Source organism: Lissotriton helveticus, chromosome 1_1, assembly GCF_964261635.1.
Source record: "Lissotriton helveticus chromosome 1_1, aLisHel1.1, whole genome shotgun sequence".
NCBI lineage: Eukaryota > Metazoa > Chordata > Amphibia > Caudata > Salamandridae > Lissotriton > Lissotriton helveticus.
Window position 1 is genome coordinate 231,200,663 of NC_136057.1, and position 14,334 is coordinate 231,214,996.

The following is a 14,334-nucleotide window of genomic DNA, read 5'->3' on the forward strand; positions in this document are numbered from 1 at the left end:
TGAAACTAAACCAGAACACTTGCAAAACCATTTTACCGTTTAGTGATTATTTAACAACCATTGACCAATAGACAAGTCAGAATGTTCTTAAATTCAACATAAATATGGATTGTGGCTAACTAAAATGCTCAGTGATACCTTTACAATTTGGTTATCATTGTCTGTGGACACTCCACGAACTCTGCCAAACACATTAAAACATCTGCTATTCATCTGGCTAATATCTTTTTCTCCTTTTCGATCAATATGCAATCTTGATGAATGCCGTTACCTTCCCCATTTGCAGAATATAACAACAAGCTATAGCTGAGCCTTCTCTTGTATGCTTTGCTTCAGCACATTCAAAATAATATTGTACAGTTATTCTGTGAACTATTTGGACTGTATCTGTGTGGCCACAGCAAACTTTTCTAGTTGTGGAAGCCGGAGTGCATTCTGTTTAAGGTACTTTGTATTGCTCAACAGGCCTCAAGTCACCTGTGTCCACAGTTCTTATCAGCCTAGTCAGCAACAGTCCTGGAATTATAAACCATCACAGAAAGTCATTAAATGTTAAATGGGCACATATTGGAGGCTGGGCGAAGTTTGTACATGCACCCAAGCAGTTCCACTTGGATTCAGTGTCCATCTATGTAGGTTTTCACAAACCTTTGAAGTCCCAACTAAAGGGTTAATTGGTTCTATTCACAGATTATTATCAGCTCTTTTTATCCTAACGTCAGGATGCCTAAGAGTGGATATGAAATCAAGTATTACTCCCTCACCCAAAGGGAAATTTGGTTGTACCTTACAGAATGAATTTAAAGCACAAGATGATGCAATATCTACACAATGTACTTCACAAACATGACTGGAATAGCAGCAACTTTTAATATCCAAATTAATATCAGAACACCTCATGAAGGAAGAGCAAAATGCCAAGGAGCAATTAGAAAGAAAGGTTTTGTTTTAATGACAGCCCCTATCCAAACAATGAGTAGGTCTGGTATGGTGCAATAAGCATGCAGTATTCAGATTCCTTTTGATGGCAAACCATTATTTTTTCCAACATCCAGGTCTGCCTTTCATAAGAAGTTAACAACATTAAGGGTCACACACTTGCCCTGCTCGCAGTCCACCAGGAGGGTCATAGACTAAGAACAAAATCCTGTGTTCTGATTAACTGGACTGAATTACACATGGTTTCTTTCATAATTTTAATTTTAAAAAAACAAAACCAGACAGTTCTCGTTGTTCTCATGGACAACAAGGACAGACCTACGGTCCAGGTCTTTTAGAAATGGATTGTGTGACTGCTCTTCTATCTGTGGTAATTAAGGGATTTTTTTATTTTAAATAAACAAAGCTGATCGTCCTGTGGTTTAAATGGTGCAGAAACCATTGGCTTAGGTACATCAGTTAATTTGCATCACTTTTGGTAGTTGTCTAAAACTCTATAAAACCCAGGGCTGCTCCTTGCCCAACTGAGCTTTGTAATGTTTCAAAGCACGCTTTGGGGGTATTAATGTCTGGCTAAGTCCAGGCTTTCTTTTCCCCTGCTGAGGCTGCACATCTTCAAAGACAACAATTCCTTCCTCGCCAGCCCACTCTTTGGTAGAGGTCAACGCAGGTGCCTCCTCAGAATGCATTCCTGGAATCACAGCATTTGCAGCTACAAGTAGATCGCTATCATGTGCAAACTTGCAGTTGCTGCCAAAGCGGCATCGCCCATCTTTCCGGTATGCCAGGCAGATTTTGCGGCCACCAATTTCCATTGGCTTCTCCTGCAATGTCAGCTGCACATGTTTCTCTAAAAGGCTGAGCTTTGCTTTCTGTTCTTCCCGAAATGGGTTGGCAAAGACACCAGACTGTCCAGGCATCTGATAAGACTCCGCCACTGCCCCTAGTTTGGGGGCTGGTAGACGTGTTTCTGAGTAATAATCCACAGAGCACATTGGTAAGGCAGGTGCAGCGTCTATTGAGCAGGCCATGTCAACAGCACTGTTATCGGGGTCTTCATCGCTGCTGCTGCTGTCTCTGCCTTCAAAATAATTCACTGCTGTTCTGTAAGATGGGAAAGAAGTTTTTAGGAACAGTAATCAGTAAGAAACTACAAACAATAACACGCAAGGGCAAAATTTCTACTACAAAACTCATTTTGTATACAGCAGTCCAAAAATATTTTATGGTACAATTACTGGTAGACACCGACAATCAGCAAAAAGGACCAACAAATATTTAATTACTTAAAAGAAAGGGCTTCACATCCCATCACTATCCCCTTTTTTCATGTTTTGCTTTTGTGCACATTCTCGATCTAACATAAATAAATGTTACTTTCTAAATATAAAAGTCCAAGTTTTTGGTGATCTTATAGCACACCTGGTGTTTGTGGTCCCAAGTAAAATGCCAAAATATGTTTCAAAAGAAGTATTTATTTCTGTAAATGGAATGAGTATGACTATTTTTTTTATTTTCCCTATCAAGGTAAGTGAAAAAACAAATCTCTTCATTTTTCAATTTCATTTTTTTTTGCAAGTTGAATGCTTTGTTCGAAATAGTTGAAAATTGTTTTTTTTTATTAAAGGCTAAATATTTTTGTTAGGCCTGTTCTCTGGGGAATATGTGACTCAAGATAAGCTTAAAAATCCTTGTGACAAATACTGCTACTGTCCTTGGAAACACAGGTACTAGAGTCCCCTCTATTTAGGCTGTGACTTTCAGGAAAGGGAGAGTTTGAACACCTGAGGCTTACTCTTTTAGGGTGGTGTTGGTCAAAACGACTAATTCAGGATGCATACGTATCACTCAAAAAATATATTGCCCATGCAGTGTTATTCTTGATTAAAGATTGATTAAACACGTTCAGCTGCCCGGAGAAGTTGTATGGCACATATGGTTTGCGTTAGCCTACAAATATAATAAATCATGATCTGCTCAGCAGGGGGGTGGCAGGGGTATATGAAATCAGGATAATAATCATAGTTGAGCTTGACATGGGGTAGCCAAGTGTAGTCTCTGATCAGGGAGGAAAGTGAGCGCATATGTTGCCGTTCAGTAGGCTCTTACGACTCTTCAGAGTTTCTGTGGAAAGTTTAGGCAATCACATGCTACACAACACTGGGTGTCACAGATGCACATGGTGGCTTCGCATCTGTAATGTTGCTGCATCTAGCACACTGATTGGAGTTCAGGTTGAGATGGGCATTGAAGCATCACACCTGCTATTTGTCTGACTCAGCAAAGTACCTCAGAGCAGTAGAGGCTCCGAGAGGATTTCAGGCTGTTGCAGTGCAAGGCAGGTTCTAACAATGCAAGACAGCCTACCTTTTCATCAGGAGCAGGACACACAGGGAGAAAGACAGTTCTGTACTTCCTGCAGAATTGTTCTTGGCGGAAGCGGTCTCTTTTCTCCTTGACCTGGACCACACACAATATTCACGGTCACCTTCCTAACCGCACTTTTCGTACAAATCCCATTTATGCTCCAAAGTTTTGCTACTATACCAATGTCATTGCAGTGTCCTAATGAATAATGCGGAGAAGACACTCAAACTGGCGTTGAAATGTCAACGTTGAGATGACTTAGCTAGAAGGCATAGAATAGCGAAAGATGGGAGGCCTCCAAACTTCGAAGTAGACACAATTAGTGCTACTTAAGAAGACTCCAGCTTGGTATCAACTAGGAGGTCCACAGTTAATGAAAGAACATGGGATGTTCCAATAGGTAAACAATGCAGCCTATTATTGCTTGTAAATCATTTGGCTGTTATATCGGTGATCTGTACCACTGTAGTTTAATATTGGTGCGCGATTTATTTACCATGCATATAGACATTACTGCTGCTAATTTGTATTCGTACCTCTATTCCATCCAGTGGCCCTTTACGCTTTCCTCTCATGGACACTCTGGTCATAGCGTGTCCATCAGTGTTTTTTTTTTATTTTAATGTTAAATATTTCCTTTTTGTAACAGGAACAAGGCGCCCTGGAGGCCAAGCACAGCGCCCTCGGAGTCACGGCGAAAGACTTACCCAGACAGATGGGGTTTCAGAGCACCGCCAGTGGGGACATCTCCAGCCAGAGTATCTCCTTCGTCTGACGCTCCTTCATCGCTGGAAGAGGCGTAGTCAGCCAGCAGGCCCAGTGAATTTGGGAGCCCAGCCATGGTCCGCAGGGCGGCTGACAGTCACGCCGTGGAGTTTAAAACCTGCTGCGGCTGGTGTAAAGCATGCTTTACATTAAAGGTATAGACTGAGAATACCCCAGAGCCCCGCTGCTCCGTGAAGACAGAACCACATAGGGAGTCAGACCGACACTCAATGAGCTGTCTATGTCATTGTCCCCGCCCCTAGCCACATATAAACCCCGTTCAGGCAGTCGCATTTCTAATGGTGATACTATATTTACATTTTTAACTTATAACTAAGTGGGAACTGACGCGCGTTGCTCCAGCGGCGAGAGCTCGCCCCCCAACGAGGGGAGCGTGATATTGTTGTTTCAATAACAGGTCCGGTCAGGGTCCGTCGACGGCTCTGAGGAGCAGCAAGGGCTGCCGAATGCCCCTGTACAAGCTCAAGACTGGAAACGCCATCAGCAACGCCGCCCGCTGTGCACGCTACGCAACGTCACGCCGTCGATTGCGTGTCTTTGCCTGTAAGCGGCTCTGGGAGTGGATACTTGTTTTAGCTGCTTACCAGAGTCCACGATCATTATTGGTTCCTATCGATGTCAATAGTATTGGGTTGGAGCGGGCCTGACCTTAAGAGTCAACAAGGGCTTTAGAACTAGAAGTATGGTTATACAGTGATACGCTCCATCAGTTGAAGATACTTCTCTGTTTATGTACGCTGCATGGCAACTTTCACGATGTGTTTTATTGTCATTTCGTGTATTTAACATTTTTTTAGCGCTTCACTGACGTCACTGCTTCTGTTGTTCATTTTAAGTTCGCATGTGATCTCATCCCACCTCCTAGGAAAACACCACATTTTTTTTTTATTTGGGAAATGTATTAAGCGCTCAAATACCCGAGGGTGTCTTGGCGCTAAGTGTTTATTGAACTAGTCCATGAGAAGTTATTGCTTAAACAGCCAGGTCTTTATCTGTCTGCGGAAAGAAAGAAGGGAAGTAGAGGTTTTAATATGATGTGGAAGATTGTTCCATAGTTTGATGGTGCTAATCAGTTATCTTTTTTTTTTTTTTAAAGTCAGCGCCAGTGAGTAGTGTAATGACGGAGCCACCTGGCCCTGATGGAGCAAGGATTCGCATGTTAAGCGACTTGCTTGTACTCATGAACCTCGAATAGTGTTAATAGTCTAATCAAATGTTTGTCGTACTAATATTGCACATTTTACACTAGACGGGGTGTCCCAGTGATGTTTGTCTATGTGTACTAAACAGTAATAACGCTTGCTACTAAAATGGCCGCTGCTTCGCGGGAATTTAGTCTGCGCATGCGTCGGTCATAATCACGTGACGTGACGCACTTGCAGTTCTGGTGGTAAATGTTTGCTCATGCGCAATACTGCTAGAATGGCCGCTTTGTTTCCTCATATGCTCCGTGCTTGCAAAGCTGCTATCGCAGAGTTAATTGTTACGCACTTACCCTAATGCTATAGTATTATAAAGTAAGGGGTATAGAGTAGCTATTCATGGTATACAGTATATTCATTTTTTCTGTATTTCTAAATTGTTTTTCGCTTACTTTTCATGTATCGCATTCTTTGGGGCCTGAGGAACACTCGTGATTCCATATTGAACAGCCTTTCTGCGCATGACAGTCTTCTGCCGGTGGCATTGAAACCCTGCCAACCCGAAGTCCCAGCCAAGATGTGCCTGGGAAGATGCACCTTCGCCTAGCAGAAGAAGCTGAACTGTTCTAAATGTATCATAATTCATAGATGCGCTATTGTAATGTTAAGATTTATGTCATGGGAACCCCAAATTCTATAGGCGGTCCCAGAATATGCTAATTAAGTCTTGTAAAAGTGAAATGTGGTTGGTGTGTTGACCTATCCTACTTGTGGACCAATCGAAATTGGGGATAGTTACCCTTGCAACATTTGGGGGGTGGTACACTGACCCGAAAACAGTAAAACTGTTTAGCTAGAGAATTTGTCCGACTTGTCTGAATAGCTGACCTGTCACTGACCCAACAAACTCTATAGGTGATTGATACAGAGAGCTGCGGAGCACTCTGTCCGTAATTTCCACAAACTCAATCAGGTTTGGAAACCTTAAGTGCTGGCGAAGCACTTGGCTGGGAGATTCGATAACCCAATCGGGGTTCTGACTGATAGCTGCAGAGAGGGTGGAGCGCAGGCGTTGCTTCCGAACTGCGGGTGCTGGTCTTACCTTGGTGGTCCTGTCCTGATCCTAATCTGGTTTTCCTGTCCTGTCCTGGGGTGTCCATTCTGCACCTGCTGGCCTACTGGCGACTGTCCTTCCTTGGGGTTTCTCCTGTCTTAAACTGACCTGTGGCCAGGGTTAGTCTGCACACCATTCTAGGTAAATATAGTGCTGAAAGTCTACTCTGCATCTTCTATATTTTCCTTACTTTGCTTTAATAAAGTCATACTCTTGCATATTTGATTTTCCATGCTTTTCGCACTACTAATTGAAAAGGTCATACATTATGGTGTTATTCTAGCATGTTCCTTATTTTTCCCCGTCCTTTAGTCACTCACGATTAGGTCTGAACTCTGAAAACTGTTTAATAGTATATTCCCTATTTTTACCTTCCTTTAGAATTCTAAATGGTTGGCCTGATTTATTTCTATATGGATCCGTGCTCTTTATAATCTTAGTTATTGACAGTTTATTGGTTGTAAACCTAATGCTCAATGAAACTGATGAAATTTAGATAAAGGTTTTCAAAACTTCCTGAGTTTGTGGTTATTATAAAAGTACAAATAGAATATATAGTATAGGTATTATGGTGTCTGCCTTTCTTTTACAGATAGCTCTCTGATCCATTGTGGTCATTAGGTACCCGTAGCAGTGGAGTGGTAAGTCGGGTACACTGGAAATAAAATTGGAAGGAACAGGGATACTGGTAGTAGAGCGTAAGGTTACCTGATTTATGAAGATGGTGAATTGAATATTTATGGGCCCAATACGTATATGGTAAAATAATAGTCGGGTGACCTGCGCGCTCTATCAGTATTTTTCTGGTAGCAGAGCTATGGTTAGGGACTAGTTAAAGATAGGTAAGGACTAGTTAAGATAGGTTATATGCTGCTAAAATTTATTTTGCTGCTAAAAGATTGATCAATCGTACAGTTTTGAAATTGCTTTGAAATTGCTATGAAATGTTTTAAATTGTTTTTCTTGCTGCTACATTGATATATGTTCTAACAAACCTCGTTAGTGATTGTTATATGTTGTCTGGAATCCCTGGGGAATTGAATAGCGGGTGGTGAGGAGAATCCACGCCGTAGTGAGGTCACTTACTAGAGGAAAATTAGTGCATGGTTAGGCAGTACTGGAAGCGCTAATTAGGGTTTCTGTATGAATAATTGAATAAATGATAGCAACGAGTTCGCTAATGAAACTTCAGTTGTGATATAACCTACTAAGGGTCACACGAGAAAGGAGTAGTAGGTTCATCGGAGCTTGAGTGATAGCAAAGGATTTCACTGGTGAAACTTTAGACTTAGTATATATCCCGGAAAGAGTGGATGAGTCAAAGAAGTAGCAGGTTCTCTAATGCTTGAGTGAAGGGTAGGCAGAAGAAATCTATCCGTAGTGTATGAAAAGTAAACAGAAGAGGTTTACTTGCAGTAAAACAAATCTTTCCTTTCTAGATACTCGAGTACAGTGGCGAATGTTTTTACGTTGTAAATTAAATAAAGCACTTGCACTTTAGGAAAGAAATCAAGTTTCCGTTACCTTTTGAAGGAGGGAGTCAGTTGCGGAGCTGCTCTGACGTCGCTCTGTGCCGCGCTGGTATTGGTAGAGACAGTGGGTGTGTAGCGGAGCTGGTATTGTAAAGATGGGGTGAGCGCAGAAGCGTGAGAACTTTTCTCGCGAAAAAGGCCGCGCACCTATTGGTCAGAACATTTTGCAACCACCGTGTTGATTGGTTGCTGAGGAATAAAAGACGCATTTGGATTGGGAGTGATTTTGTAAACAAAGTCGCTACTGGAAAAAGTATATGTGGCATTCGTATACTCCGGAGACTAGACCAGATCCAAGATATCTAGGGTTTGGAAAAGATCAGTGGAAAGGTCGTAACTACAACATTATGTACGGAGAAAAGAGGAAAATGACCTTAGTAAGCAAAGTGAAAAATTATTTCAAAAGAGATAAGCCTATCAAAACTAGAGAAGGAGTTGTCATCCCACCACCTAATACTCCCGCATCTTTCATGATGTTTGATAAAGGGTACCACTTGTGTGTATGGTTGGAAAATTGGGTGAAATACACGAAGAATGACGGAATTTTGGCTTTTCCGTTAGATGGTAAATTTAATAGCAGGATCCTATTCAATTTGAGAACCCGAATGAATGATTTGCATCCCAGACCCAGATTGACACAGTACGAAGCCTTAGAGGAATGGGAGATAGAGGCTTTTGAGAGAGACAAGCCCCGAATGGATAAAGGGTTAACCAAATGGTATCCTAAAGTGAAACCAGAAACCCGAGAGAAAAGAATGAAACAATGGAGACAGAATATGATGGTAGAAGGACTGTACCCTATGATGGCACTAGAAGATCCCGTGGGAGGGAAAAAGACAGAAAAGGCCAAACATTGGGTGACCAGTGGAGATTCAGATAACGATTATTTGGAGGACTTGTTAATGAAGAATCCACCTCCTTGTAATGAAGGACCCAGATCCTCAAGTGTAGGGGATGCTTGCCTGAGACCTCCTTACCAGGAGGGGTCCAGACCTGTAAGTGTGAGAGACGGTTGTTAAATACCTCCTTATCAGGAGGTGCCGAGACCTTTAAGCACAGGAAATCCATTTTTGAAACCTAATTATGGTGAGGGACCAAGTATGACGCATCCAACTGCCCCAACCCTGACTCCGCAAATAGTACATGAAACAAGCCTGGAAAGAGTACATCCGGAAAGAGAACGAGAGGCTATAGCTAAACAGAGAACAGAATTAATTCAGAAAATTTCCCAAATAAATACAAGTCCTGAAGCCTTGACAATTCCAGTAACTATTGGACCAGTGGTTCCATTTTACGGGGATAAACAGGGGTGTCCAAAGACTCCAATTATTACCCCAGCTGTAGGGCAGCCGAGAAAAGAGCCCTTAATTGTAGATGACCAAGAAAGTGAATGCGAATCTGTGATTTCCTTAATGGATTTGCCGATAAGGGAACCAGAAAGGGGTTCAAAAAAGAGGAACACTCCTTTCAGTTCAGGAGAAGTGCAGGTTGAGTCAGCTTCTGGTACTAGAAGTGCCACCATAGTGACTCCTGAAGAAATCGAGAGATGGAGTCGAGAATTAGAGAAACCAAATCCCCAGTCGAAACCATTAGATATTTACAAATTAAGAATAGAATTGGAAGAACTGATGGCTGGAAATGTGGGGTTGGACAGACTAAATACCTTTTCCGAGGAAGAACTGCTGTTTATCTGTAAGAGTATCACCCGTAATACCAGAGTGTTCCATGAGAAATTAGTGGATACTGCGGCTAGTATGGGAATAGATATTGGAAAATCTAAATCGTTGCAAAAACCTTACAGAGCAGAGTTCTGGGACAAAGATTTAGAAAATATGAATGTGTCAGGGAAAAAGGTACAGATCAGAGAATTATTGAACCTGTTGCAAAAATGGGGAGAATTAGAAAAATGGAAAGCCAGATGGGCAAAGAAAAAGGAGGAAATTAGATCAACACAGATGGCTTCCGAGTATGTCTTAAAAGAAGCAGACAAGGCAGAAAAATGATATCCTATGCGAGAAGTACCAGGTGGAAAGTATGTGCATGTTCCATGGTCCCGACAGGATATTGTGTCCTTTACCAATGACTTCCCAAAATTACGAGAAAAACCTGTAGATTGGTACAGACAGGTAGAAAGGTTTGTGAAGGTACAAAAATGCCTGTGGAAGGATCTGGATGGGTTTTTCGATATTGTAGTTCCTGTTGATTTGCGGACAGAATGTAAAATTGCTATAGATTGGCCTAGTCAGGAATTCCCGAGGGACCCTATCACAGGGGCTCCTTCGGATGATGTAATGAAAAAATACAATCAGGTAATGTTGCATTTGAAGGGAAAAGTGCCTGCAAAAGAAACTGATTGGACCCGGATAGATAGAACTACCCAGGATAGAGATGAAACTGTGCATTCCTATTATGAACGACTGTTACAGGTGTTCAAAACGTACAGTGGCATAGATAACATTGAGATGAAGGACATGACCCATTTTATTTACAGGTTTGTATTAAGACCTGAAATTTCCCAATGGATCAAAGACAATAAAATCTGTTGGCAGTCTAAAAAAATTGATGAGGTTTTAAGGTATGCCAAATATTGTGAGGATGAGATGGCTGACAAACGAAAAGCATTGAAGGAAAAGGTCATGTGGGCACAGGTAAAATTAGCAGAACAACAGGAAAAGCAGTTGAGTAAAATGAACAGTAATACCCAAAATCAAGGTTCTGGGGATGGAGGGAAGCCCAAAGTAAAAATGAGCCAAGAGGAGGCCAAAAAGAAGTTCCCTTGTCACGGGCGCGGACAGATAGGGCACTGGAGAGACGAGTGTCCACATGCACAGAATGGTAACATCCAAATTAATGATTTAAATCCACAGATGCAGAATGAGAAACCAAGAAAGACCCAGCAACAGGTAAAACAGAATCAGTTGCCCCGTGCACCTAGACAGAATTTTAGGAGCAAAGCACAGCAGGGTGAAGACATCGAGGTTTGGGAAGGAAAGGAGGATAGAAATGTAGCAACTTCGCAATTTTTGTTGAATGATACCTTCCTCTGTGATGAACCTTACTGACGGTGCCTGAGGGGGGAGGACGAGGAGTACGTGCTTGGCGCCTCCTTGCCGGTAGACCAGTCAGGGCCATACATAGAAGGAAAGGTTGAAGGAAATGATGTCACCTTTCTATTGGACACTGGGGCTACCCGTTCTACTGTGAGAACAGCAGACGTTCCAAACCTACCCCTCTCGGGAGAAGCGATCCAAGTAGTGGGCGTATCTAATCAATTGATTAGTACCCCAGTTACCGAGCCCATGGAGATTACAATAGGGAATTTCAAAGAAATGCACAGATTTGTTGTCTGTGATTCCAGTCCTGTAAACCTATTGGGACGTGATATGCTGTGTAAAATGAACTGTACCATCTTTTGCACACCAAAAGGCGTTGAAATTCAAACCCCAGACGAAGATGGAATATACAAATTAATGCTAATAAGACCTGACTCAGAAATTAAAAGACTGACAATACAAGACTTACCCGAAGAACTCCAACAGACAGTGAAACCAGAAGTTTGGGATTTTACTGGAAAAGATGTAGGATTAATGGCAAATGTTGACCCAATTAAAATAGCCATAAAGGAAGATGCAGTTTATCCAAATACTAAACCATACAAAATGAGTGCAGAAGTGAAAGCAGGAGTTGCCATTGAAATAAAAAGATTGCTAGAAGCAAACATCATACAAGAAGTGTTGAGTGGTCCTTGTAACTCCCCGATAATTGGCATCAAGAAACCTAGTGGTAAGTGCAGGACCTGCGAAAGGTAAACAAAATCGTTATTCCTTGCTGTCCTATTGTTCCGAACCCAGCAGTGATTTTATATCAAATTCCATGGAATGCTGAATGGTTCACCGTTATTGACTTATGTCACGCATTCTTTTTAATCCCATTGCATCCAGACAGCAAATTTCTCTTCTCATTTGAATTCGACAGTCACGTGTTCGTCTGGAATCGCGTCCCTCAGGGGTATACAGAAAGCCCCTCAATTTTTTATCAGATTTTGAAAAAGTGCCTTGAATCCTTGGTTTTACCTGGAGAATCAGTTTTAGTGAAATATATAGACCACCTCTTGGTGGCGTCTAAAAGTCAGAAAGACTGTGTTGTTGACACCATTGCCTTGCTGAACCACTTAGGTGAAGGAGGACATAAAGTATCACCTGACAAACTACAGTTCTGTACCTCTTCAGTAAAATATCTGGGGCACCAGATAGAGAAAGGTATCAGGAAAGTTACTTCAGAAAGAATTAGAATAATTCGAAACATGCATTTACCCAATACTCAGAAAGAGATCAGAATGTTCCTTGGAGTTGTAGGATACTGCAGACAGTGGATTGTGGGATTTGCAGTCCTAGCAAAACCTTTCATAAAAATGACAAAGAAAGGAGCAAAAGACCCAGTGGAATGGAATGAGGAAAGCATGACAGCTTTTACAAAATTACGAGAATGTCTGTGTACAGCTCCCGCATTAGAAATGCCTGATTACTCGAAAGAATTTGCACTGTTTTGTGATACACGAGACAATTGTGCACTGTCAGTCCTAACTCAAGAGCATGGTTTGACTAGACGTCCAGTAGCATATTTCTCTGCTACTTTGGATCCAGTGGCTGCTGGATTACCTGGATGTCTGAAAGCAGTAGCTGCAACTTGCATGAGTCTTGAACAGAGTGAATCCATCATTATGGGACATCCTGTAACTGTGTATGTTCCACATGCAGTTGTAATCCTCCTGATCAGAACTAAAACCCAGTATTTCACACCTAGTCGGCTGACTAAGTATGAGAGAATCCTTGTGGGTGCAGCAAATGTAACCATTACTCGGTGTAACATACTGAATCCAGCTACCCTATTACCAAATTCACGGATTGCAGAAGCAAAGGGAGAGGTTGAGCATGACTGCATTGACCTGACTGAGAATAGTACCAAACCACGCCCAGATATCAAGGAAATGCCCCTGCCTGTAGAAGATTTTAAGCTGTTTGTGGATGGCTCATGTCTGAGACATGAGGATGGAGGCCTAAGTGCTGCCTATGCTGTAGTTACAACATCACTTGCTGTAGAAGCATCCTATCTATTTGGATTAAAGTCTGCACAAGTAGCCGAATTGATTGCATTGGCAAAAACCTGTAAATTTGGGAAAAATAAAAGAGTAACCATATATACTGACAGCCAATATGGTTACGGGGTTGTGCATGACTTCGGCCAATTATGGCTGCAAAGAGAGTTCCTGACTTCTTCAGGTACTCCTATCAGAAATGGAAAAGTGGTACAGGAATTACTGGAAGCAATCCAGTTACCAAAAGAATTGGCAGTGGTCAAGTGTGCTGCTCACAAATCTGGCGATGACAATGTGACAGCAGGTAATCTATATGCTGACCAACTGGCCCAACATTGTGCAAGACATAAAATGTCAGTCAATATCAAATTGGGGGGAAGCGGAAATAGCTGCCAACTTATGGTGTTTGAAAGTGTACAAACATGGGAGGAACCGAGAGATTTACAGGATGCAGCAGGACCCAAGGAAAGGAGAAGATGGAGAAAGTTTGGTTGTCAACAGAGGAACGAAGATGGTGTCTTTTTTTTTTTTTTTTGCAGAGTTTTATACAGCGCGAACTAGAACCGAACCGAATCAGTTATCACAGCGCTTTACATAGCACCAGTTACGTTACATGAGGACACACTTTCATTTTAGGCACGGGGAGATTAAGTGATTTGCCCAGAATCACAGGGGGTTTTTGGCGTCGTTACCAAGACTCGAACCCAGATCCCCAGGTCCGAGGTCGAGCGCCTTAGCCGTTAGGCCAACCCCTCTCCCCTATTGTTTGCTCAAATGGTATGCCTGTATTGCCTGATAGCTTGCTTGCTCCTATGGCCCGGCTAATACATGGAAATGCGCACATTGGTAGGGATGCCATGGTCCGTGTCTTCAAACAGACATGGTTCAATTCGAAATTCAGGAAAGTAGCAGAGGCACTCTGCCAGAGGTGCTTGACATGTCAGCAATACAATACTGGGAAGAAAACAGTAGTTTTACTGGGTAAAATTGGGAAAGCAGAAGGTCCTTTTATAAGGTTACAAATTGACTTTATCCAGTTACCCCCTTGTAAAGGAATGAAGTACGTCCTTGTTTGCCTATTTTCAAAATGGGTAGAGGCTTATCCTGCAAAGAAAAATGATGCTATCACTGTAGCCAAATTGTTATTGAGAGAACTAATACCTAGGTACGGTTTTCCAGTCACAATTGAATCAGACAGAGGTGGGCATTTTCAGAATGAAATAATGAGTCAAATCTGTGAAGCATTCAAAATTACTCAAAAACTGCACTGTGCATATCGCCCAGAGGCTTCTGGAGTGGTGGAACAACTGAATGGCACTATCAAGTCGAGACTAGGAAAGATGTGTGAATCTACTGGCA

General features: G+C 42.1%; 1 protein-coding gene across 1 annotated transcript; it reads right to left on the reverse strand.

Annotated features, from left to right (window-relative positions):
- Positions 1–849: 849 nt before the first annotated feature.
- LOC144787131 (uncharacterized) lies at positions 850–4,611 on the reverse strand. The gene is made up of 2 exons (XM_078665338.1): positions 4,014–4,611; positions 850–2,043 (listed from the first exon to the last, which is right to left on the reverse strand). The coding sequence occupies exons 1-2, from the start codon at positions 4,145–4,147 to the stop codon at positions 1,434–1,436; spliced, it is 744 nt and encodes a 247-aa protein (XP_078521464.1). The 5' UTR covers positions 4,148–4,611; the 3' UTR covers positions 850–1,433.
- Between the last annotated feature and the right edge of the window lie 9,723 nt (positions 4,612–14,334).

Bases quoted from the DNA above. Each gene is read 5' to 3' on its own strand.
- LOC144787131 (XM_078665338.1), bottom strand. From the start codon at position 4,147: ATGGCTGGGCTCCCAAATTCACTGGGCCTGCTGGCTGACTACGCCTCT. The intron at 2,044-4,013 runs GTAAGTCTTTCG...CCCATCTTACAG, and splicing joins CTGAAACCCCATCTGTCTGG to AACAGCAGTGAATTATTTTG.